The sequence below is a fragment of the Notamacropus eugenii genome, chromosome 1, assembly GCF_028372415.1.
Source record: "Notamacropus eugenii isolate mMacEug1 chromosome 1, mMacEug1.pri_v2, whole genome shotgun sequence".
Classification (NCBI taxonomy): Eukaryota; Metazoa; Chordata; class Mammalia; order Diprotodontia; family Macropodidae; genus Notamacropus; species Notamacropus eugenii.
In genome coordinates, this window is record NC_092872.1 from 8538971 (window position 1) to 8563875 (window position 24905).

Sequence of the window (24905 nt, forward strand, 5' to 3'; positions counted from 1 at the left end):
AAGTCATACTTTTTATTATAATATACCTAGTGTTTACGTTCACGTAAATGTTTAGGTAGAAAAGTAAATGTCTGAACTGAAGACTCTTCCATGTTTTCATCTATCTTAATTTTCTTTGGAATGTTGTTGGGTATGAACCACAAATGCAAAATAGTCAGCTATTTATGTGTATAAATCTTCAAATTCAGGAGAATAGATTCACATGCAACACCCATAAGTTTATAAGCCTCATGTCTCAACAGATTAGAATTAAGAAGAAATTTTAAAGTTCAAAGACAGCCTGATTTTTATTTGATACCTACTTAATAACCAAACCAATACCATTTCAAAGTCATATATATAGGCATTTATAGATAGATCTCTATATTCACATACTTAGTAGAGAAACTCAAGGCATGTGTTTGTGGGCACTAAAGTGTGTATGTATGTATGTGTGTGTATTGAATAGTTAACCCCGGTTGGCACTAAAATTATCTAAATCAAAAGTTTAAAAGGTTGAGTTAAAAAAATAACTATTCTGTTTTGGGTTTATTATTTTTGTTCTGACGAGGTGCCTAGAATGAAAGGGAGTCATAAAAGTCATTGAGCCAAATTGCGTAGCAGGTTTCCCCACCATAGCCTTGACTGCTCTTGTCTGCCTGCTACTTTCATATAAACTGAAACCATTCTTTTTGATTGTAAAGATACAATAAAAGCAATGTTCACAATTCCTATAGTAAAACATTTTCCCTTAAAAAGGAGTGTGTATATAGAACATTTCTAATATGTGGTTAGTTTGCTGAACCCCAAATCCATTGAAAAGTTGGGAGTTGTCTGTTTTTTTAAAAAAAGAATGATGTACTATTTTTAGAAAATGTAGCTAATAAACTTAGAGTAATGGAGATTTCCAGAGGACTTTTAGATCCATCTTGGTACTCCTGTGTGGCATGTTATTATTTCATGGATTTTCTTAAACACCTTCACTTCATCCTACTCTTCCTTATTCTTTCTTAGTGATAACCTTTTTCCCCAGAGATTTTAGAAATTGAGAGGGAAAAGAGAGGCGAACTGCTTTCCAACAAAATCTTGTAACATGAAATTGAACTGGGACAAAAGAAAAGTCTGACAAATAGGTTCAGAATGGGGGATCTTGGCTAACCAGGACTTCTTCTGAAAAATAATTTAGGAGTTTTAGTGTCAACAAGGCAACAGGCATTTATTTAAATGTTTACTATGTACCAAGCAGTGTTCTAAGCACTAGTAAGACAGATACAGAAAGTTGCTGTGCTCAAAGACATTACATTCTATTGGGGAAAGAAAACATAAAAAGAAGCTTGAAAGTGGACGGTGGAGTAGAGATGAAGGTACCCATCAAAGAGGCATAACAGAAAGTCCAGAAGTCAGGGATGAAGGCATGGCTGGCCTTAGTTTAAAAATGGATATTCTGGAAGGGATCAGCCAGTCAGAGGGAGAATCTACAAGGGTGGAGGGTATTGAAAGTATGTGGAGTCCAAGGCTACAGTTGAGTTTGCAGAGTGAAGAAGTTTCTGGGGTATTGTAGAAAAAGTCTGAGAGAGTCAGGAGTAAAGCCTGGTAAGACAAGTATATCTCAGATTCAGTATTGGTCAGTACTGTGATAATGTCAGGCAGAAAATGCCATCTTGGGACCCATTTTGAGAGCCATAGTGCCCAGGAGTAGGGAGGTGTGATAGTCTCACTGGAATTCTGCCTTGCTCAAACCACATTTGGGGTCTTTATAAATGTATGTTCACTTTGGGTACTATGTCTTAGGATTTTGGGGTGATAAAATGGAAAGTGTCCAGGAGAAGATCACCAGGATATTTGAGAATATGCTCATATTAGGATTTGTTGAAGGCACTGGAGACCTTTGAGGAGACATTCATAGCTATGTTCAAAGATTTGAAGATCTGTCATGAGAAAGAGCAATTAACCTTGTTTTGCTTAGCCCTAGAGAGAAAATCAGGAGCTGAGGGTACAAGTTTCAGAGGGGCAAATTCCACTTGGGCATGAGGAAAAATTTCCTAAAAGCCAAAAGCAAATTGGGATGCTGGGAGCTGTGGGTTCCCCTTAGTAGAAAGAAGTCTTTAGAAAGATTTGAAGAGCTCTTGTTAACTGTGTTAAAAGGGAGAGGGAGGTGATTCTTGGTTGCTTGTAGGCTGGACTAGATGACTGCGACTTTGGAGGGCTAACCCTGAGGTTCTGTCATCCCTTTTGTAAGGTTTCCAGTAGAGCCTTAAGATGCTCCTGCAAGACAGTATCTTCTTCCCTTTTATGTTGGGTCCCCCTCACAGAGCTCAAAAATGTGTAAAGTGTGTTGTCGCATTAAGAACAGATGCCTGGCTCTATGTAAGATGTTTTGTGAGTGGAAGCTGAAGGTTTCCAGGTAGATTCTTAGGTTTTGTATACTTTTGTTATTTTCTTCCCTATTTTACCAGTACACATTAAATGTTAGTTAGAAATTCATGGAAGATTACTCCCCCTGAAATTAGGTTCCTTAAAATAGCTGTAGTTGTTTAATCCTATTAGTTTGTGAAAAATTTTTTTTTTTTTGCCGAGAAACCTACAACAAGGAACTAATAAAATACTATTACCTGAGGACATGTGGGTTCTTAACAAAGCATTATAAAGAGGCTTAATGTAAGTGGTGTTTCTGATGTATTAATATTAACATCAGTGCTCAGAATCCTAAGTGAAAACTTGAGAAGTTGCTAGATTTCAAGGCCAGTGACTTGGGATTGTTAAATTGGAAAGGAATGCTGATTCTCTTCAGTTTGTCTTTTTTTAGGGAAAGATATAAATGAAACCACAATATAGGAATCATAGAATCTTAGAATATTTGTACTAGAATTGACCTTAGAAGTGATTGAGTCAGATCCCTTCATTTTAGAGAGGAAGACATTCATGAACTAAAAAGAGCTGAAGAAAAACAGGTCATTTATGGGAAATTTACACTGGAATATATTGATAGGCGAGTGGCCAAATATTCCACGTGCAAAAAAAGACTTATTGTCCATTTACCAAACCAGTGGATTTATTTTAATTAAGTATGGGAACTTTATGAGAGTAGAGGAAAATGAAAGGGATTCTGGCAGGAAAACTACTTATGTTATCCTGTCTTTAGTTACTAGTGTTCATGATCTTTCAGGACCCTTCAGTTTGGCTCCCAGAGTTTCATTATTTTTTTGTAAAATGGTCTGTTCATCAGTAGCTCAGAGAGAAGGTTTATGTTTATGTGAATAACTTTATGCAAGTTAATTGATTCAGTATGTTTTCTAAGTTTTTCATCTCATGGCAGTCTGCAGTCTAGGGCAAAAACCAGGAGATAGTCTTGTCTCTCTCTCTGTCTCTCTGTCTTTGTCTCTCTCTCTCTCTCATATATATGCAGGGCAGTTTTTTTAGCATTTATTAAATGTAAGAATTCAGTTTTTATGATTTACGTAGGTTCTTTATAATACTTGTAATGTGCAGTATTGCAAAGGGGCCTTGGGTACTACTTGTAATGTGCAGTATTGCAAAGGGGCCTTGGGCACTATATAAATGAAGATTACTAGTCATTTCTTCCTCAAATGCCTCATAAAAGTTCTTAGAGTAGTACTTACTTGTATTGCAGTTTTCCTCCTGAGACCTTAGTATGTTGCAACCTTTTTTTTAACGTTAACTACAGGAACTGTAGAAAGCAGTTTTTACTCAGGTGTTTAAGACTTTTTAAAAACTTTTTTGTTATAGGACATTAAAAGAAGATAATATATGAAAAGTTACTTTTTAGTGCAAGTAGAAATTTTTATTTGAATCTTAAGAAAAAATTTGACATTTATCTTTTTAAAAAATCAATAAGCAGCATGAATGTGAAAAGATTGAAAATCGCTAAAATAAAGGTTCTAGAAAAGATCTAGATAATTTTAAAATTGAATTTTGCTTGCTAATTATTGTTAGGTAGTCTGTGGGTTTAGATGAGCAAAAGAAGCACCTCTTTCGTTGTAGATCTTCACCAGTCTCTAGTGGATACTTTTAATATCAGAACACAAATTGAATAAAAGTCCTTTCTCCTGCAATTCCTGAACTTGTGAAAAGAGAAGACTAAAGTTTTAAAATAGCACGTAAAACATTCATGTTTATTACTTGGAACACCTTTCAATGCCACTTCTTAATGTTGGCGTTTATTTCCATAAACAAAGGTTATGACCCATTTACTTGTTTGGTTGTGTTTCCAATTGACTACAGCCTTAACGTTGCTTAGTGTTTCTGTGGCCCATATGAGTTAGCAGTGCTTTTTCAGTGACTTGTTGGAAGAACTTTGGTCCTCATGGAATTTGGTGTGCATTATTTTAAAACTGGAAGCAAGTTAGAGAAGGCTCTTCCACATTTGGGGCAAAAAAAGTCCCCAAACACCATTTTTTGTACTCAGTTTAATATTAGATGATTCTAGAATGTCTGTAAGTGACCTTTTGCATAAGCAATTTTGTCTTAAAACTTTGGGATCTCTGAAATCAGTGACTTTAGGGGAAATAGAATAATGGAAAATCTAGCAATTTTAAAGGTAAGTTTAGACTGGCTTTTAAATCATTTCCTTAATTGTTACTATATATTTTTTAAGAAACCTGAAATCACAAAATCTTGAATTCGTGACAAGTATAGATTTTTCATTGTTCAGCAGACTTTTGCAGTTTCCATATAAAAACATGTGCATTTATTTTGAGAGTTCTGATGTGCTTTGTTGGTAGGAGCTAATTTATGTATAAATGCCTTTGTAAGTAAATTAGAAACAGTTTATTAAATGTTCAAGATCAGTGTATGCCAAGTCCCCTGCCAGAGTTTTTCCACTGTTATAATTTTTGAAGTAATTCTTTCAAAATAAGACAGCTTTTTTGTTCACACGAACATGCAGAAAGAGCTCCGTTTAGCTTTTCAGTACTATTAAATTGGTCAGCTGGTTGGTGCATAAGTAGTACAGCTTATTTCTCCACTGACTAAAAGAAGTACTTTGTGTGGTATGCTTTCCAAGGGATTTGAAAATTATTTCCTCCTTTGTCGAACCAGTTAACTTTGATGCCGATAGGAGCCAGAAATAGATAGAACCAGAAAATCAAACTGAGGTGGCAGGTTCCCCCCAATCTGGAATGTTTCTCATCTGTCTTCACTCTTTTAGTCCAGTGAGAGTAGATGGCCTTGAGCTTCAGATGGGCTTTGGTTGGTTTGTTTCCAGGATTAAACAACTGCACAGTCCTCCCTGTTTGTGGTGACATTCATTCTTTCGTTGATTCCTGGTCATGGGCCAACATGATGTGGGACTTAAAAACTGCTGAGCTTTATAAGTGTTGAACACTGCTTATTCACCCACCAGATGAAGTGTATTAGTAAAAATTCCTTTTCAATCTGAATATTTTCTTTGAACAATCTAACCCAAATTTTCCATTGAAATTTTGGCTTTAGACTGCTAGCATGGTAGTAAACTGCTCTCTGGCTTTTGGATTTTATTTATTTTTTTTTAGCTTTGTATTGACAACATTATACCCTTATTTTTAAGAAAGATACCAATTGTCTCAGCCAATTTCTGGGATTTGGGAAAAGGAGTGTTTACAGTTTCCTAAATAGGGTTTGTTGATACTGTTATCTTTGCAGTATTAAGGCTCTGAGCAGATTCCCTCTTCAATTAGTGCTTCAGAAAAACTTAATCTAGCTTTTATAGATAGCTTGTGTGTGAAAGAAAATTTAGAGCCCTCCATTTTAAAAGCTTTCTTGCTTTGCATAAACTTGAAAATAATTAATTTCAAATTTGTATTGATATTAAAACGTAGATTCAGTCTTGTCTTAAAATGTATTACAATTTATTTCTTGCCATTTTTGTGTAAAATTTACAGAAACAGTGTTACACCGTGCGCTCCAAAGGTAATGTCTCATTACTCTAAGGCTCTCTCCTTTCTTTTTCTGTCTTTGCCTTTATCTTTTTGATCATATTGTTATGTGCATTGAATCCTGTGTTAGTATGTTGAGTCCTTATAATGGTAATAAAAAAATCCTCTTTCTTGATCAGAAAATGAACTTTGGCCACAGTACATATCAGACCATCACTAGCTGGTTAATCCAGTAAAAAGAAAAGTTGGATTTCAGTGGCTTGTTTCCATTAAGCTCCTATGAATGAAAAAGATATGACTGTAATAAGTTTATTAAAACGCCTTAGTGCAGAGATATCTTTTACATAAAACCAGTAGCCCATATCTGATGAACTTGAGAAATGGGGAATAATATGTATGGAGGTGTTTTGATCTTTGGTAAATGCTTTTTACAATTGTTACTCTGTATACGTGTGTGTACTTAGAATAGATAAGTTCCTTAATCAGTTTTGACTTCTTAAATTGTAAATTTTCTAAGCTGCGATTTTGAAACATGAATGTAATCAGTTGGATAAAAGTTCCTTGCCCATTTTAGCTTTGACCATATCCCCTGATTTTTTTTTGTTTGTTTGTTATTTTAGTCAATTTGTCTTGTCTCCTCAGCCATTCATCCAGATTTTGTGCTGAAGCCTACAGAGGAAATGCAGAAAATGTTGACTGGGCATTAAAAATCTGTTTCACATCCATTTTCTTGACTGTTACTAGTTAGACTATGCATGTAAATTTGAATAAATTTCAATATTCTTATTAAATAAGTTAATCCCTTTAAGTACAGATTTGCATTTTCATGTTGCAAAGTGCAAACGCAGTTGAAATTTGTCTTCTTTGTTTAAGCTTGGAAGGATAGCTAAAGGAAATTCTTTGAAAGAAATAGTTGCTTTGCTTTCAAAATAATGTTTTCCTCACCATGATGATTGCTTACATTTCTCTAGCATTTTAAGGTTTGTCCTGTGAGGTGGGTAGTGCACTTAGTGCAGGCATCTCATTTGCTTTCACCTTCTGTCTAAATTGAATTAGAGTTAAAACTTGATTGTGTCACAACCATTCCATATTCAGTTTAGGACAGAAGAATTTGCTAGAGTACCAGTGTGAGTCAGAAAGCTGTATTGCAGCATTTCCTCCAAAAATTTTGTTGTGAACCTATTTGCCATTATGTTTTAGGGTTGAGTGGTACATTAAAAAAAAAAAATCAAGTTTAGCTTACTTTAGAATACTCTAATTATTTATCCAATACGAGGTGATTTAGGAAAATTATGGTAGGGGAGTTGGAAGAGAGAGCTATATCTTAGCTACATCTTCATGAGAGTTCCCATGATAATAGTTTCTATATCTATCGTCCTTTCCCTTATATAGTGTTCCCTAACATTCACCTAGTGTTTTTAGATTCTCTTGAGTGTTCTAACATCTATCTCATGATGTAACTTAGTTTTCCCTAGAAGTTTATTTTTCCCACTTTGAATGCATTTTGGTGACTTGTAGTAATAGAAACATTCTTATGCTCAAAAGTGCTTATCGTCCAAAGTAGTATCTTGATGCTAGTTGCTGATCTTAGCATTTTATTGTGAATTGCTAGGTCTCTGCATCTCTGCTTGCCTGTATTTTAAATTTATTTTTTAACCACATTGGCTTGAGTTTCTAGTTCCCAGAGTTCCAAACATAAATTAAGACTTGTGGTTTTGGAATGCAAAAACAGGTTCTTCTTGGTCTTTTTTTTTTTTTTAAGTTTTGAGAATTTTTCCTTAACTATCATTTTAATTTTATTTGACCAAATAGCATCTTCTGGATGACTGAATTTATTTGACTGTGAGCATGATCATGACGATTATTTTTTAAAATCGTGGGTCTAGGGGAGAAGACACCATTTAGAATAATAGCTTTTGTTGCAGCTTATTGAAGTCATGGGTTTTTCCTTTTTTTTTTTTTTTTTGGTTTACAAGCCTTAGAATTTCTCTAAAAAGTGAGTAAGAAAATTCACTTGGCATAAGCTAAAAAGATTACAACTTTTGTGCAGCTTGGAATCTCTTACTTTCTCTCAAATAACTGTTTCTCCTTATAAATTGAAAGACTCATGAGGAGTAATTCTGAATCTGTTTATCTCCTGTTGTTTGGCTGAATCTTGTTTCAGCCTCACTTGTGTAATGTATACAACAGGGTAAATAAGTAGCTTATGTTTACATTGTCATGACCATGATGACGTACTTGCATAGCATGAGCTTGAAACACTTGCTCCAGCAGAACCAGGGACTATAACGTTTTTCCCTGCATGGTCTAGAATAGTGTGTTGTAATGGGCCATGTGCTGTCTAGATGTGACTTATTAACTCCCTGACAGCTTCCCCCGCAGTATTTTCACAAGATGCTGAATTCTGAGAGAATTTCACCTTTGCTGCTAGTAATATGAATACCAAGCAAGGAAGAGAGCTGTACGGTTCTTTGAACAGTGCTGTCAAAATCTCCCTGAGGCTGGCTTAGTGTGGATGGATTCACTGATTTTTTTTTTTTTAAACCACAGGCTTGGTATGGAAAAATAGTCTACATAGTGGAGGAATTACTTAAATTTGTTGGAGAAATTTGGTAGTACTTTTAACCCTTTATAGGGCAAAAGCTAAACTGCTTTATTCTTTTTAATTATCCTCATTGTCTTAAGTAGTTTTTCACACGTGTTTGTGGACATGAGTCTAAATCAGATGTATTTTATACATGTATTTTTTTCCTAAAAAACGTTTCTTTGGTAATTTGATTCAATAATTCAGTATAATGTTAAATCAAGTTTTCAATTTGTCAGTAAAATGGAAGCTGTAACAATTTTAAGGAGTTTTTTTTGTCAAATGAATAACTGATTTTTTTTCCTTTTCTCTTTACCTTCACCTCTTTTTTTTTCTACACCATTCGCTTTAAATCATTCCACACTCTTCATCTGAATGCCTGGGTTTTGCCATCTTCTCCATGTTGATGTTTACTTAAACAGAACCACAAAGCCTGCACCACACCTAGATGGGTAAGAGTTGTCCATTTTCATTGGCATTATAATGGTAAGGCTAGGTGAATGAGGTGCTTTGAATCCTGAACTTATTAAAACAGCAGTGGAGCTGATCCTGATTTGTACATGGAATTGATGGTCCTCTTTTTTGGTCTCTACAGAATCATAGAATGTTAGAACTGGAAGGATCGGAGGTGGTGTGGGGGGTGGCGTGTGTGTGTGCGTATGCGTGTGTGTGCGTGTGCGCTGAGGGGGGCAGTTGGGGTTAAGTGATTTGCCCAGGATCACACAACTAGTAGATGTCTGGGGCCATATTTGAATTCAGGTCCTCCTGACTCCAGGACCGATGCTCCATCTACCGTGCCACCTAGCTGCACCAGTGCATTGACTTTTAAAGATGGGAAAACTGTGGCCCAGAGAGTTAAATGGCTTGTCAAGGTCACTCAGCTTAATAGCAGAGCTATTAAAATTGCAGAGCTGGGACTTGAACTTGAGCCTCTTAACTCCCTGTTCAGGACTTTTTCCACTACTACATATTGGCTACATTGGCCCTCCTCATTGGTTATATTAGGGAATGTTGTGCTTTGCAGAATTCAAAGCACTTCAGTTATTATGTCATGTGACTGTGATTATGAACATATCTCCAGAATACTAATTGAGAAAATTAGTACAGACTCTAAATTTAGATTCTATTCACCAGTTGAATGAAATACTAGGTTCTCATTTTAATTAAATATCCATGTGTTTTGCATGACTTCTAAAGTTATCATCATTACCTAGCTAGTGCTTTTTTTGAATGTTGTATTTTTCCAGCGTACATGTTGTCTTTGGATTGGTTATTTCTGGTTTCGAAGTGATTGAACAAATTGAAAATCTGAAAACTGATGCAGCAAGCCGACCTTACGCAGATGTACGGGTTATTGACTGTGGGGTACTTGTTACAAAATCAGCAAAAGATGGTAAGAGATTTTCTACCCGCTTTCCGCCCCTCTCTGGTCCTATAAAATAAGTTGCTGAAAGAAATATTCATGTTTTCCATTGATCCTTGGGGGGGTATGTAACGGTAGAATAAAAAACCGTGAACTATTGCAATGAAAACGTAGGGTTTTTCTGAGATTTATTTTGGTTTTTGCTAAGCTTTAAATTCTTAACAGCCAGAAGGATTCAGTGAAACATATTTTTTTGCAGTCAGAAATATTCAGTCAAAGTTTACTTTAAGATAAGATTACGTCCAAGGTGTTCTAAAAGTTTTCGTGTACTTTTAAGCTGTCAGATCTTAAAAGTGTAATAAATCTTTTGGAACACCTGCATTCACTTGGTAAATAAATTTAGTGTCCTTTTGATATGAAGGAATGTCATCCCAAATATGTAAGCAAAAATGCACATTCCACCTAAATCATTCCAAGAACAGGTTCCAGATTCCTTTGGGCCTTAGTGTTCCAATATTAGTGAAGGTTCTGTGAGAAATTGTCTCTTCTGTCATAAATTTTCTTCTAAAAGATTAAATATAAAATTATGTATTAAAATTTGGACAGTAATTTTTCAGGATGGAAATATGTTCACTCTCTTCTGTTTTGTGCCAGTATTTTCTAAATTCTCACTCCCTCACTCCTTTCCCCCCACATATATGTAGTATGTGCATGTGCATATACATACGTACATACATAACCCTCATGCCACAATTATAGAGGACTGTGAATCATAATTTCAAGCCCCAAAGTTTGGTTAATACTGAGGTAGGAAATTGGTAGTATCTGATGAGGTGAATGTCAGGCCCCTTGTCTGGGCCATGTTTTCTCATTAAGGTGGTCATTTTACTTTGGAGTGATAGTTTTTTTTCTCTTAAAGCAAATGGGGGGTCATGTTTTAACATGTGGTATGGATTGACATTTATTGCAGAAGCTTCCATTTGGTTTGGGCACTGTATGCACTGTGTATGAACTCTTGCATTTGGGAGGTGACAGCAGGTTGGATAAAGCATGAGAAGCCCTCCATTTTCATGCTTTTATTCCCCTTTTTACAATCAGGGACTAAAAATATCAAAAAACCAGCTAACAGACAAACTGTTTTATTCCTAAATCTATATTTGGGGATTGGAAAAACAGGGCAAGAGAATAAATAGCTTTTTTTTTTTTTAGTTCAGTTGTATAAGATCTACTTATTGTTGTGTCTAGTTTTAGATATTTCCCTCTAATTATACAGTTTGCAGTCAGGTTTTTCATCAGTCAGGCATTATAACTGTCTACATTTTCTTAATGTCTCTTAAAAGCTTTAGAGAAAAAACGGAGGCTGTCAGCTCCTTCAGAAGACTCGGATTCTTCCTCCAATTCATCCTCCTCTTCAGAATCATCTTCTGACAGTGAAGCTGAAAATGAGAGAAGCAGAAGAAGAAAACACAAGAGGAGACTCAAAGTAAAACGCTCTAAAAAGAGACGAAAGGAGGAGAGTAGTAAGCCCGAAGAGCAGAGGGTTAAACAGAGAGGGTAGGTCAGAGCACAGCATAGACTTATTGAAGAAAGTGATGGGCAGGGGCATCATACAGATGACTGTAGTTCAGAAAACTGGCGTCACTTGTGGCATCTTTGTTGGCATTAAACTATGTGCAAAATCATCACAGGCACATTTTCTATCAAGATGGAAAATGTCTTCAAGCCTCTGGGGAGATAATACATGTATTTTGTGTGTCTGGGGAGAGAGTGAGAGTGAACACTTTTTATTTCCATGTACATGGGTGTTTTTTTTTTCACCTGGGTTGGCTTGATTTTTTTTTTTTTAGGCAAGGAAATATACATTAAATTTGGCCCTTGGAAGATAAATGACTTGGCTATCTTTTGTGAAACAGCTTTTCTGAAATTTTGTGATTACTTATATAATTAATATTATACAGTTAACCTTTCTTAAGTTGGCCATCATTTTAACATTTGACACTTTTTTAAGATTTTTTTCGACATTTCTTATGAAATATAATTTTATGCTTTTTAATTGGAGACGGTTTTATTTGCTTTATTTAAGTCACTCTGAGAGAAGTGATACAAGTGAAAAAAGAGTGGATTTAAATACCAAAAGGGAAAAGCCAGTAGTTCGTCCAGAAGAGATCCCTCCAGTACCTGAAAATCGATTCTTATTAAGGCGAGATATGCCAATTGTCACAGTGGAACCTGAACCGTAAGTAGAGTGGTTTTTAATCTTGTCTTCTTCTGATGTGGGGATCCCTTCAGCTCATGTTTAATTTATTTCTCTTCTCCCTAGAGAGTGAGAGGTTAAGATCTTTTAAGAAGAGGCTGTAAGTTCTTAATACTCCAAACAGAGAAAGTAGTGTATATATCTTACTCCATCACAATCATTTTATGTCTGTAGGAATGTTCCCTAACCACGTGTTTAAAAAGAAGATTAATAACTAAAAAGCTTTAATAATATTTGAGTTTTGAATCAAATTTAATAGTTGCAAATAACTTGGAATTTTAATAGTGTAAAATGAATAAGAATCATGACTTGGAAAATAATTGGTGCCACAGATCCTTTTCTCTTGCCAGTCAGTGACAGTTTCCCTCTGTTGTAAAAACAAAGTGTTTACATCATTCTGTTACTGATGTTGCACTGACTAATTCAGTTTTCTTAGGGGCATATTTACCTTCACTTAGGCATTTATATTTCTTAAAGCATTCATTTCTACATCTGCAGTGTCTGTTGTATCTGTCCCCTCCTCTTGGATTGCACAGCAGCCACCCTAGTTCAGGACATCATCTTTTCTCTCCTGGACTCTTAGAAAAGAATTATTAGACTGTTAGACCAGCTTCTTAATTGGTCTTCCTGTTTCTTGTTTGTCCTTTTTATATTTGCTTATCTCCTTCCCACAGCCACCTGTGTAATCTTTTTATTACGCTACTTTAATTATGTTCCCCTTCTCAGAAACCTATAATAATTTCCTATTGCTTTACCAAAGAAAGCATAAACCCTGATCCTGCATGAGAGCCTTCCACAGTGTAGTCCTGATCAATTTTTTCATCCTTATCCCTTCATAAAAGATTTAGTAAGTAGTTTACTTTATGCCCAGTACTGGAGATACAAATAAAAAAAGTGAGATGGCCTCTGCTGCCTTTAAGCTGCTTACTTTATGTGAGGGGATCAAACTAGAACCAGTAAGGGACCTTTGGGTTAGGCAGGGATAGGGTTTGTAAGCAGAGCTTTGGGGCATGTCGATTATCAAACCTTTTTCTGTAGTAATGATAATAGCTGATTTTGTTCATTTTCTCTGACAAAGGATGGAAAGTGAGGTTTGGACTGGGTTGGTTTACTTTTGACAGAGAGTGGACAGCAAGATAGCCTTGCTAGCTAGAGCCTGGTGGAATAAAGCACCATCTGGAGTGAGCTAGATCTAGAAGACTGAGGTGAGGGAAGGCTCAATTTCTCTCTAATCTAGGACAGAGCAGAGTGGGATTTCTCTGTGTGTATGTGTAGGGCTGGAGTGGGGGGTGGGGGGGGCGGTGACAGGACGGGCACATTTAGGGTTAGAGAGCCAGCTCCAGAAGGTTCCTATGACTGCCTGGGATAAAGCCTGTTCTAGGGCTTCAGGTGAGGATTGCTTTCCCCTCAGTTCAGGGTAGCTCATGTTATCTCTCATCATGCAGTCTGGATTACTGGATCTCTTCCATTCTTATCTTTCCTTCTCTCACTACGCCTGTCCCCAGTCACAGGTAAAAGTAATGTTTTCTTTAGCAGATTTCTCATGACACATTGGCTAGACCTTTCCTTTGTAGTTTTCCGACCTTCATTTGTGTCTCAGTTATTTGTGTCCATGTTTCTTGCCCTTCTTCCCTTGCCGGTTAGATGATAAAGTCCTTAAGGAAGGAAACAAGTATTTGTTAAGTCCCTACTCTGTGCCTGGCCCTCTGTTTCAGACTATTTGTGTCTTATTCATAAAGATATTCTTCTGTCTAGGTCGTACTAGTACATGGTTTGTACTTAATAAATGCTTATTCAATTAAACTGAATTGGGGCTAGAATAATTTGTATATCAGCTAACATTCATAGAGCAAACCTGAATGAGAATGTGCACTGTCGCAAAGTCCATGCTGCATTTCATTCTCCTGTGAGAGGGTAGAACCACCTATTAGGTCCATTAACTTAAAATTGTTTGTAAAATAAGGGAACAGACTATAAATGCTGCAAATACAGTCTGACAGAAGGGAAAAACAGCAGTTTATAAGAAGGAATGGGACAGAAGAAGTAGAAAAGATGTATGGCTATTGAGTAGCTGTTTTCATTTAGGGCTGCTTAGCATAAAGGAAGATAATTAACATTTAGGTAAGTAAAACAACTATTTTTCAATGAAGAAACTGAGATATAAAGGATAATAGATGTAGAGATATTGAGGAATTTAGTCTATCTAGTTTGATTTTATATGTTACAGATAAGGAAATGAGACCCAGGGAAATTAAGTGACTTGTCCAGTGTCACAAGATAGTAGCAGAACTGGCATTTGAACCCAAGTTTTTTTTTTACTCCACATTCAGTGCTTTCCATTGCACCTTGCTGCTTCCACCAGCAGCCCTCGGAAAAGTGAAAGGATCTTGCCCAGGTTAAATGGCAAAGTCAGGATTTTAACCGAGGTCCTTCAGATTTTAAGCAAAATCCAAAGGTCTTTCTAATAAATAGCAAGGTACCTATTTTATTATTTTTAACAGTCCAATAACAGATGTTCATTGTAATAAGCCTGAATTTGGAAGAGATGACTTTAAGAAGACAGTGTGTAACGCACTTTTAAAAGATTTCCATCAAAAACAGTTTAAATAATTCTTGTTTTCAAAGGGATAAGATGCAATTATTTCACCAATTCCAGACTTGCTGGTTATAATGTGTTACAGGTCCTACCATGTTCTTAAGATAGAATGTTCAAGAAAGAAAAGTCTTTGTTTTCATTTCTTCATTTTCGTTACTTTTTTCTCCTTTCCCCTAGGAAACTTCCTGATGTTGCACCCATTTTAAGTGATCAGAAGCCATCTGTATCAAAATCAGGACGGAAAATTAAAGGGCGGGGCACAATAGTATGTATCTTCTGAGTTTTCATTTTGCAAGTTATTTTTTTAGATATGAGAACTATTTTAATTTTATAGCTTCAAGAAATATTTGTTAAATGTCCATTATTTTCAGAGCACTAGACTAGACCAAGAGAATTCAGATATTAAAATGGATCTATGAATATTGCCTCTAGATGCAGAGCATAATACATATATGCCTGTTTATCTCATGTGTCTGTTATTCATGTTCTGTAAGTTTGCCACTGTGGAGTCACACAACATGTTAAGAGTCTTCATTTCTTTTGCCATCACTAGAAAGCAGTAGAATTCACAAATTATTTATCACTCAGCATATGATTAGTTTTTTCTTTTAATTCTAAATTCCTTTGATAATATTTTTTACTAGCTCTCTTAGGTAATTCCTGGTTTGTCCTGTATGGCAGCCTGTTCACCATTCACCATGGGCTTCTCCTTCACCCATTGCTTTGTGGGTAATACTCATTCACAGTTTTTTGGAACCTATACTGTTTCATGGTTCAGAGCCCTACAACTCTGGTAAAATTTAGTATTAAAAGGATTCAGGGAGAAGCTGGAGATATTAAAAATGACTGTGGTTTCTCAAAATCAATACAGCGTGCTGTCTTCTTTCTTTTCAGTATTGGTACCAATTCATTGTGCCTTTGCAGTATCTGTCTAAGATATAACTAGATCTACGATCTAGATAGAGATAGATATAGATATACACACTGATGGATGAGCTCTGTAATTAATCCATTTAATTGTCTGTCATAGGCTGGTTAATAGTTATCCGTCCACTTGGTTTTTCCTTTTTGAGTAGTTAGGTCATACTCTCTTGAATGACTATGAATGTCATCTTGGAGCTTTTGCAGTGTTCAAGGCTTGATAAGTTAGCACAGTGTTATTCAGAAACTGGAGTATCTGAAGTACGTTACCATCTACAGGCAATCCCTTTTGGACTTGGACCAGATAACCTCTGACAATGACGGACATCTTTGGCAGTGATCCATGTCTTGGTTGATATTGCCTGATATTAATGATCAAAGAGTTATTGAACAAAGTTACCTTCTATTATTATATTAAAAATCCTGTATAATTTTGTTGTGCTCAAGAAACTTTTTGGTCCTTTCATGTGTCATTTGTTCTACTGAATCAAAGAAGTTTTTTTTTGTAGTTATAATGAACAAGTACAGTGACCATTTGTCTTCTCTAAATCATTTGGTTAATTGTGTGGTAGTAAAGATGTGATTTCCTGTGGAATGTTCTTTTCTGATAGCTCATCACAGATTGACTCAGTGTGGGTATGGATTATGTTCATAAAACTGTTATGTGGATGGAAAAGAAGACATGTAGATTGAGTATTGATGATCTGAGTCATTTGTTTATAGTAATGAAGTTCAAGTTTGGGTTTTTTTTGTCTTGTCTTATTCTTCTTTGTCCTCTGGGGCCAAGCTGGACAAGTCTTAATTCCTCTTCATGTGATAGCCTTAGGAGGTATATAAGGTCTACCCTGTGGAAGAACTAGGATTTATGGTTCAGTCGTTTTCAGTCATGTCCAACTCTTTGTGACCCCATTTGGGGTTTTTTTTGGCAAATATACTGGGGTAGTTTGCCATTTCCTTCTCTGGTTCATTTTACAGATGAGGAAATTGAGGCAAACAGGGCTAAATGACTTGCCCCAGGGTCACACAGCTAGTAAATGTCTGAGGCCAAATTTGAACTCAGGAAAATGAGACTTCAGGCCCAGCACTTTATCCACTGTGCCACCGAGCTGCCAAGGATTAGATTAGTGCTAATTGTCCTCAGAGAATGGAAGTATGAAGAATGGGAAGACAAAAAAGAGGGGTTGATTTCCCTCTTGAGATAATGAAAAACAATTTAATAGTTATAGTGATTGGATGGCCTTAGAAGTAATGTGAGATCCTTCTCACTTAAGATCTTAGAGTAAAATTTGGATGACTACTTGTTCAGGAGATTGTAGAGGATGTTCTTGTTCAGGTATTGGGTTCAGCTAAACAGCCTCAGAGTGCTTTCCTGTAGGCCTTCCTCCAAGTCAGTAAGACTTCCCCACACTTCACAAAGGCATGATTTGTTCATCTTATGTACTTATGTATTGTGATTATATTTGTGTCAGACCTTACATCACATTGTGAGATCTTGGATAGAGGGACAGTGTCTTATTTAATCCTTTCTATTTTTTTAAATTTTAACCCAGGGCAGAATTGAGTGGGGTTATTACTTCTGGATATTATGCTTCTTTTAAGGCAGTCTAATAAGATCCCATTGGCATTTTTGGTGACTTTATCACAATATTAATTCATGTTGAGCTTTCAAGCTACCAAAAGCAATCTCTTTCAGATAAGCTCTGTTCAGTCATTCCTCTTGTGCCTTTTTCTAATATGAGTGTTATACTTGACTTATCCAAGCTAAATGTAATTTTGTTCCATTCATCCATATGTTTGGGCACATAAGAGTTTGAGGCTAGACTTGGAGTTGAGAGGGACCTGGATCTAACTGCTGCTTCTGATACTTACTAAGTAACCATAGACAAGTCACCTATCCTCTCACACTCAGTTCTCTGATCTACACAGTAGGGATCAGAGTACTTTTAAAAATTAGATAACATAGACATATGTTGCTTTACAAACTTCAGAGCTCTACATCAAGATGAGGGTTTTTGTTGTTATATAATTTTTGGATTATATAACCCTAGTTGTTATACTATCTCTAAGCATTTTGAAATTTGCTATCCCACATTTCAGGATGCCTGTCAGACTATGCTTGATTTTCTTCTCTATCACAAATTTTAAGATAGAATGGTCACTTCCCCAACAGGTTCCTGTCATTTCTACTTCAGCAGTTCCTCCTTGTTGGTCAGAATCTGGTCCAATTATAGCGACAGTTATCATCCTTTCTTCTAACTTTTGAATGATGAAATTATCATTACAGCAAGCTAGGAGATGATTTGCTTCTCTGCTCTTGAAATGAACATGTCACACATGTCCAAATAACTGAAATCCTCCATTCCTAATTTGTCTTGTGTCAATGTCAGGCTTATGATCTGTTTCCTGTATTACAATCACTATTTCCTTCTGCTGTCTGTGATCTACTTTCACTTCATTGCTTCTATTTCTCTTCCCATTGAACTTCACCAAATGTTCTCAGTTGTGTCTATTTTCCTCTGATTTCTAGATTCACATGAATATATCTTTTTAGTATATAATGTTACTCTACTACCTCTTCTCCTTCTAGAACTATATTTGATTTATGGATCTCATCACACCAATCAGTGATATGCATGAAGTCAAATTTGCTTTCTGGCATTAGGCTTTGTAGTTCATTTTGCTTATCACTATATTTTGTACATAGCACCTGGGACTCTAGGTTTTATTCTTGGTTCCATTTTCTGGATTTGTGTTTTTCTCCTATAAATTATTGGATATCTGCTGTTTTACCTACATTATAGCTACTTTATACAATCAGCTATTTTCTTTCTGTACTCTTTTCCTTTCAGTTTAAGATGCCATATAGTGGTGTGTTTTTTGTTTTCTTTTTTGTTTTTACCATCCCTTGTTAGGGGACTTAAATATTAAGTAGACTTACCTCTTCTGTGAAGGAGGTACTATTTGAACTGAATTAGATTGTATTGAAGTATCAGGGATAGAGAACAACAGGACAGATCTATATCCAGTAATGTCTTGTACCAAATTCTACTTAGAAGCAGTGTTATAGGGAGGAGTTTACTTAGGCTTTAAATCTTATCTTTATTCTTAAAGCGGTATCATACACCACCTCGATCAAGGTCTTGTTCTGAGTCAGATGATGATGAAAGCAGTGAAACACCTCCTCACTGGAAGGAAGAAATGCAGAGGTTAAGAGCATACAGACCACCCAGTGGAGAAAAATGGAGTAAAGGAGATAAGTAAGGGCTTTTATTTTTAAAGGGGTAACCTCAGTACTTGTATGAATGACTTCCATGTCTGGTGTATGATAGGTGCTAGGAGGAATGAAGAATTAGAGACAACCCTTTTCAAGATGAGTCACAATCTAAATTAGACTGATACAATGTGAGGTAATTATAGGAATACACACATACAACATATATATATACACACACACACATGTACACATACATATATATCTAAACTAAATGAAAGTGAATTAGATAGTTTGGGGTACTCTGAAAATCAAAATATATGTAAAAAATACTGACTTTTTGCTCAGTTATAGTAACTGTCATAATTTATTTTTGGAAAATTATACAAAAGATTATTCCTTAGGTATCCTTCTCAAGAGCTGTCAGATTTAGTAGCAAATGAGGTTAGCATGGTACAGTGGAAAGAGTTCTGGACTAGCAGTTCAGAATTTAGGAGAGGTTGAGTTCCAGCCCACTGATTTTGGGCAAGTCATTTTTTCTCTCTGAGTCTCACTTTTTTCCTTTGGGAAACGAGAGAGTTGGAGTAGATAATCTCCTAAAATCACTTCCAACTCTGTCATCTGTGGATCAGATTCCTTACTTATAGTGTAGAGAACCATTAGGACCATAAGATTTACAATTGGAGGAACCTTAGAGTTCCCTATTGTTAGTACTCTCGGCACTGCAAATACTTTGTATTTCTGAAATCAGGAAGAACCTGAGTTTAAAATCAGCCTAGACACAGGTAGCATGATTGTGGACAATTCATTTAACCTCTGTCTGCCTTGGTTCCCTTATCTGTAAAATGGGGGTACTGATAGTGCCTACCGACAAGGGTCGTTGTGAGGATCACATGATATAATATTGGTAAAGCATTTTGTAAACTTTAAGGCACTTTCTAAGTTTTGTTTCCTTTATTATTGTGGATGTGGATGATATATGTGTGTGTGTGTGTGTGTGTGTACATATATATATATATATATATTCATGTTTTTTACTCCCAGTAGAATATAAACTCATTGAGGCCAAGGACTGTTTGACTAAGGTGTTACCAGGTGCTGAATAGGTACTCACTCAGTCAATGCTTGAATTGAATAAATAAATAGTAAAAGGAATAAATACCTAGTTCAACCCACTCATTTTGCTGATGAGGAAAGTAGAGACCAAAGAAGGTAATTGCCCGGGGTGAGAGAGATAATTAGTAGCAGAGCCAGGATTTGATTGCATGTCCTCTACCTTCAAGTCCAGTTGTATATCCTGTTTAAAAGGGTGGTGGTCTACCCCTTACCTATCTATTTAAGGAATGAGGCGTTTTCTAGAATGGATGGTCAACATATGCACTTCTGAAACTGCAAAGCAATTCTAAGTGGTAAAATCTCATCTTTGACTCTATTGGCATCTGCTAGTTGGATCTAAGATAATGCTGAGGCAAATGTGTTCATGGAATTATTCCAGGCATTAAGTATAGTTCTGCTTTGGAGGGAGGGAGGACATGAGTTGATACTATATGTAGCATCATAGAAATTAGAGCTCTAAAAGATTTTTGACATTGTTTAGTCCAGGTCTCTCATTTTTTTTTTTTATATGAGGAAATAGACCCAGAGAAGTGAAGGGATTTGCTCAGTCACATAGGTCAAAAGTTAGTGGAGCCAGGATTCAAATCCAAGAATTCTGAGGTCACATTCTAGAGCTTTTTTCGTTACTCTGTGTTGTCTTATTGGCATTACTTCTAAGGAAATCCTTAAGTGCTTTTCATTATTTTCTCCATGGCACTAGAGAATCTGTGTGGTTCTTTGATTAAACTATTGCAAGGGTTTCTTATGGTGCAATGCATGGATTTGGTTGTGAGTAGGGTTGACTGTTTTTTTTGGTGGCAACCTAGAAGTTTTTTTTAAAGAAACATAAAAATTCTAGTTAATGAGATGGTACACTGACTTTGTGTTCTTGTTCCTAGGTTAAGTGACCCATGTTCAAGCCGGTGGGATGAAAGAAGCTTGTCTCAGAGATCAAGATCATGGTCATATAATGGCTATTATTCTGACCTTAGTACAGTAAGACATTCTGACAGTCACCACAAAAAACACAGAAAGGAGAAAAAAGTAAAACATAAAAAGAAAGCTAAAAAGCAGAAACACTGCAAGAGACACAAACCAACCAAGAAAAAGAAAATTTCTCAACTTTCAAATATTGAGTCTTCTAGATCTTCAGTCCGGCAAATGAAATCTCCTTGTGATCGAGAAAGGCGATCTCATTCGTCATCATCTTCTCAGCACTCATCTAAGAGAGGCTGGTCTAAGTCTGACAAGGATGAGCAAAGCTCTTCAACCCAGTATAGCAGAGATTCTCACTCATACTACCGATCAAAATCCCAGTCCCGTTCATATTCCAAAGGAAGCTCTAGGTCAAGGACAGCATCAAAATCCTCATCACTTTCTCAAAGTAGGTCAAAGTCCAGATCCAATTCCAAGTCCAGGTGTCAAAGGACAACATCTAAATCCCCAAGAAGTACAACCTCTCGGTTAAATGAAAATAAACCAATCAAAACAGAACCCATCAGAGCAGCAGTGCCACCAAATGACAAGGTTGTTGTGCAGCCAATAGTAGCTGAAAGTATTCCTGTAATACCTTTAAGTGATAGTCCTCCACCTTCACGATGGAAACCTGGACAGAAACCTTGGAAGCCCTCTTATGAACGAATTCAAGAAATGAAGGCTAAGACAACCCATTTACTTCCTCCCCCAAACACGTACAGTTTAACAAATGTCAAAGAGCCCAGTATTTCATCCTCTTATCGTAAGAGGGAAAAGAGTTCAGATAGTGATTGGAGTGGTTATTCCAAATATCATAGTGATAGAAGTTCAGAGAGCTCACCAAGATCAAGAAGCAGATCTTCCAGAAGTAGGTCTTATTCGAGATCATACACAAGATCAAGGAGTCCAGGTAGCTCGCATTCAAGGTCTCAGTCTCTATCAACGCTAAGATCTCATTCACGAGGCAAATACAGTGATAGATCTAGATATAGTAGGTCATCTTCATATTCTGTTAGCAGTGATGATGGAAGACGAACTAAAAGAAAATCGAGAGCCGATGAGAAGAAGAGCTCAAAGAATTCAAAGAAAAGGCAGGTCTGTAGCTCTGAAAGAACACTTAACAATAAGTATGCCAAAAGTGGAGAGGAGTCTTCATGCATGAGAAAAGATAGTGAAAGCAAGTCATCTTTAGACTACTCTTCAGATAGTGAACAATCATTTGTGAAAGTTACGCAGCCAAACCTGGAAAGAGAGAAGAAACATGGTCAAGGAGAAGGCACTAATAATAAAAAACAGGAAAAAAGTTCATCTAATAACAGAGATGAAGAGAAATCAAAGTCTGAATGGGACAGTGATCATTCCAAAAGGAAGATATTGAATGAGAGTTTCTCTGACCATCTTCTCAATGGAGAAAAATCCAAAAGGAAAAATTATGCTGGCAGCAGATGGGACTCTGAGTCAAATTCAGAGAGAGAAGTAAACAAGAGTAAGGAAGATTCTAGGCCAGTATCTGATAAAGAGGAAGGAGAGGCTACATCGGAATCTGATGTAGAGTTTGTGGAGACCTTCATAAAGGCCAAACCTACGCCAAAATCTTCAGAAATCATCCTTATTTCAGATAATGAGAGTGCTTGGAAGCCAAGCAGACAGCAGCTGTCATCTTCCATTTCAGAGAGCTCCCACTCCAATTCTGAAAACCATCATGGAAAGTCAAAAAAACACAAACACAGATCAGATAAGAATGTTAAAAAAGAACACACTAAAAAGGTGAAAGAAAAATTCAAAGGAAAAAAAGAGAAAAAACACAAGGTTCAGAAACGAAAGGAAACCTTTCATTGGCAGCCTCCACTGGAATTTGGTGAAGAGGAGGAGGAAGAGATTGATGAAAACCAAGTTACCAAGGATATAAAGGGGAAAAAACAAGAGTTTGAAAACAGTGAGATTATCAAAGATAAGAATGTGAAAACTGAGAAACTCTGTGGTGACAGCAGCCACTCAGGCAAACATAATGTGATTAATACTTCAGCAGATTCTAATACACTCTCTAAAGACAGTAGTAAATCCAATGCTTCCACTGGCATTTTAAATGCAGAAAAAAGTGTATCCACTTCCCAGAAAAATAATCAGCATGTTGATGAAACCATTCAGAGTGGGACAGAAGATGTGGTGCAGACAGACGATAATATGGAGATTTGTACTCCAGAACGCAGCTCACCTGTAAAGTTAGAGATTTCCCCTCCAAGCAATCTGAGCTTTGATACTCCAGATGTAAACGCTGCTGTAAGTCAAGATTTGCAGAATGAAAATGTAGAAACTGTGGTTATTAATCAAGAAAGCAGTGTGACTGAGAACCAGGCTGTGGTTGCAGTAAAGCAGGAAGGTGATACTCTTGGATTTACCAGTACTGTTGACAATGCTGTTAGGTCAGACACAAGCGAAAGAAGCCAGAACAACATAGTGGATAATAAATGGAAGCCTTTACAAGGTGTGGGTAATCTATCAGCAGCTACAACTTCCAGTGCTATGGAAATTAAGACTTTGCCTTCTGTACCTGACACAAAACCACAAGGCCTTCGAATAGAAATCAAAAGCAAAAACAAAGTTCGTCCTGGTTCTCTCTTTGATGAAGTAAGAAAAACTGCACGACTAAACCGGAGACCAAGAAACCAGGAGAGCTCTAGTGATGAGCAGACTCCTAGTCGAGATGACAACAGCCAGTCCAGAAGTCCAAGTAGGTCTCGAAGTAAATCTGAAACCAAATCAAGACACAGAACAAGGTCTGTCTCATACAGTCACTCAAGAAGTCGATCTCGAAGTTCTACATATTCTTACCGGTGAGCAGTTTTCTAGTTTTGCTTCCTCTTCCTCCTCTTATGCTCCTCCCCCACCAAAAAAAAAATTCCACTGTTTGATAAAATGTCAGAACTGGGAGACACCTCAAAAAAAAAACTGTTAGAACTAGAAAGGGCCCTCAAGATCACTCGGTCTAACCTCATTTTATAAATTAGGAAACTGCTATAGAAATTGTAATTTGCTTAATAATGTTAGATTTATTTAGAGGGAAAAAATTAAATCATCTTTTAGATAGTCTAATGATAAGCTGTTAGTTGACAAAGTGGTGCACATTTCCAAGACATGACACCATTAATAGGAGACAGGGAATTTTCCATAAATGCCTAGCTCTGTATTCCATGTAGTCTATATGGTGAAAAGAATGAAACTAAAGATATTTAAGTCTAGGGAAGAACACTGTAATGGAAGGTTGCTGGCTGGCCCCTTTTCTGTTTTTTTATAAAAAAATTTCCCTTCTCTTCAGTTACATCTTATGTCTCGTTACTCATCCCTTTCTACTATATTTTCAGTACTTAGATGAGTCTGTTATCTCATCAGTGCAGTTGCTTCCTCTAGCTATGCATCTTTTGTTTTATGTTTTCAATTAATGAGGATTTAGTTTCTTTTCCTCACCTCCTCCCATCCCCAGAAACAGAATGCTTAGAAGAAATTGCATAGTTAAGCAAAATAAATTCCCAAATTGGCTGTGTAAACATGTATGTCTCATTCTGCATCTCAGTCACTTCTGCTTCAGGAGGGAGGTAGTGTTTACTATCAAGCGTTTTCTCCAGCAGTTCATCTTACAACTCTTCTACTTATCTTGGACCTCAGTTGGTCCTTTTACAAATATTCCACAGGAAGTCTTCCTCTAGGTCTTTTCATCATGCTATGAGAGTTAGTGCAACACTCAGCCTATTTGTAAGACAACTCCCCACTACCACTTTTTCCAGTCATATATTTGGTTGATAACCATTATACCACTTCTTAATTCATCATCGTTAGTATGTTCCATTTTAATCAGAGATATCATATGTCTCAGTTGCTTGTGATATTACCTGCAATTTTAATTATAAGGTTGTGGTAACATGATTTTCAGTATTATGATATCAGAAGATATTTGTGTTTAAAAAGATGGCCTTTTGTGTTAGGCAGGAGGTTAGGATTAATGAACTTTCTGTGCAGTTTCTCAGCTGTAATCGAACCCTATTTCTTCGTCCTCTTT

General features: G+C 36.5%; 1 protein-coding gene across 8 annotated transcripts in view; it reads left to right on the forward strand.

Annotated features, from left to right (window-relative positions):
- NKTR (natural killer cell triggering receptor) overlaps window positions 1-24905 on the forward strand; it is a 55196-nt gene that overhangs the window by 20394 nt on the left and 9897 nt on the right. For all 8 annotated transcript variants that reach the window (XM_072652149.1, XM_072652092.1, XM_072652118.1 and 5 more), the window contains 7 exons: window positions 8859-8888; window positions 9684-9829; window positions 11140-11353; window positions 11883-12035; window positions 14827-14914; window positions 18682-18827; window positions 20776-23685. In XM_072652149.1, coding sequence (XP_072508250.1) covers window positions 8859-8888; window positions 9684-9829; window positions 11140-11353; window positions 11883-12035; window positions 14827-14914; window positions 18682-18827; window positions 20776-23685 — 3687 coding nt within the window. The remainder of the gene's footprint in view (window positions 1-8858; window positions 8889-9683; window positions 9830-11139; window positions 11354-11882; window positions 12036-14826; window positions 14915-18681; window positions 18828-20775; window positions 23686-24905) is intronic.